Genomic DNA, 1,553 nt, shown 5'->3' with positions numbered 1-1,553 from the left:
AGAGAGAGAGAGAGAGAGAGAGAGAGAGAGAGCGAGAGAAAGACAGAGAGCGAGAATGAGAGGGAGGGAGGAGAGAGAGAGAGAGCGAGAGAGAGCGAAAGCGAGTGAGAGAGAGAGAGAGTGAGAGTGAGATTGCGAGTGAGAGTGAGAGATAGGAGAGAATAAGAGAGACAGTGAAGGAACGAAGGACGGCTATGTCAACCTGACTAGAAGCTACATGAGTTTGCGCAACTCGGCAATTCACAGGCAACTCGGCAAAAAAAACACGCAAATTTCCGGCAAAAGGCCGAAAACAAAACGTTATTCTCGTCTCCGTCGCCATGACGACGACCATTCTCGCGCGCTCACGTCGTAAAATCTCCTCGAAACGAAAAAAAAAAAAACGCGATAAAAAGCACGAACGGTCGACGGAAATGACGCCGGCATCTTACCGAGCGTTGTAGATGGCGCCGGCATCGCCGTCGTCGGTGCCGCAGCGGAGACGGTAGGGGGCGCCGACGCGGCGAGCAGCGGGCGAATGCTCGACATTCCCACGGGTGTGAGCGTCGGGATGCTGGCGAGCGTCGCCGCGGTAACGGGCCGCAACGATGGCGCAGCGTTCATGCTCGTCGCCGCGGTGATGGCGTGCTGGTAGAGTTGTTGTTGTTGCTGTTGTTGTTGTTGTTGTTGCAGTTGCTGCGGTTGTTGTTGTTGTTGTTGTTGTTGTTGCAGTTGTTGTTGCTGCGGTTGTTGTTGTTGTTGTTGTTGTTGTTGCAGTTGTTGTTGCTGCGGTTGTTGTTGTTGTTGTTGTTGTTGTTGCAGTTGTTGTTGTTGCGGTTGTGGTTGGTGTTGTTGTTGAACTTGTAGCTGTGGTGGTTGCTGCTGCTGTTGCTGTGGTTGTTGTTGTTGTTGTTGTTGTTGTTGTTGTTGCTGCTGCTGCTGCTGTTGCTGAACTTGTAACTGTGGCTGCTGTTGCTGTAGTTGATGTTGTTGTTGTTGTAACTGTTGTTGCTGCTGCTGCTGTTGCTGCTGCTGCCCTTGCAATGCCTATGTCATCCAATAGAAGACAAGGAGTTAACAATCACTTGAGCAATGGTCCTGTCATAAGGTTTCATGCAAATTGCACAACATGAACAGGAACATCATATTAGTATTAGTTAGGCCACCCTTAAAAAATTGTTTGTTTCCCCTTTACCTACTCGCCTCTCAGGGTACCGAGTAGGTAGGTAGGTGAAAAATCTTTTTTATTTTGTTTTGACAAGATGTGTATATTGTATATTCTGTTTTGTGTATTTTTTTTTTTTAATCGGCCAATAAAATGTGTCGAGTAGCGGCGTTTTGGCAAGTCGGTCGGTAAAGGGGAAGCAAGCAATATTTTATCTTAGGCCTTATCCATATTAGCTCATTCTAATTGGCAAATGTTAAGCTAAGTTTACACTACAGACTTTGTGCANAGAGAGAGAGAGAGAAAGAGAGAGAGAGCGAGAGAGAAAGAGAGAGCGAGAGGAGAGAACGAGAGCGAGAAGGGGGAGGGAAAAGAGAGCAATAGATACATAAAAGAGTATATATGGCAG

At 47.5% G+C, this 1,553-nt stretch overlaps 1 protein-coding gene across 1 annotated transcript in view; it reads right to left on the bottom strand.

Annotated features, from left to right (window-relative positions):
* Positions 1 to 954, bottom strand: part of LOC106819840 (ras-interacting protein RIP3-like) — a gene marked incomplete at both ends in the record, with an annotated part of 2,095 nt that extends 1,141 nt beyond the window's left edge. The window contains 2 exons of the mRNA XM_014824418.1: positions 432 to 711; positions 886 to 954. Coding sequence (XP_014679904.1) covers positions 432 to 711; positions 886 to 954 — 349 coding nt within the window. The remainder of the gene's footprint in view (positions 1 to 431; positions 712 to 885) is intronic.
* Between the last annotated feature and the right edge of the window lie 599 nt (positions 955 to 1,553).

This window comes from Priapulus caudatus, unplaced genomic scaffold (assembly GCF_000485595.1).
Source record: "Priapulus caudatus unplaced genomic scaffold, Priapulus_caudatus-5.0.1 Scaffold4748, whole genome shotgun sequence".
In the NCBI taxonomy this organism is placed as follows: domain Eukaryota; kingdom Metazoa; phylum Priapulida; class Priapulimorpha; order Priapulimorphida; family Priapulidae; genus Priapulus; species Priapulus caudatus.
Note: the sequence above shows the minus strand (reverse complement) of the source record. Positions and strands in the feature narration are given on the sequence as shown.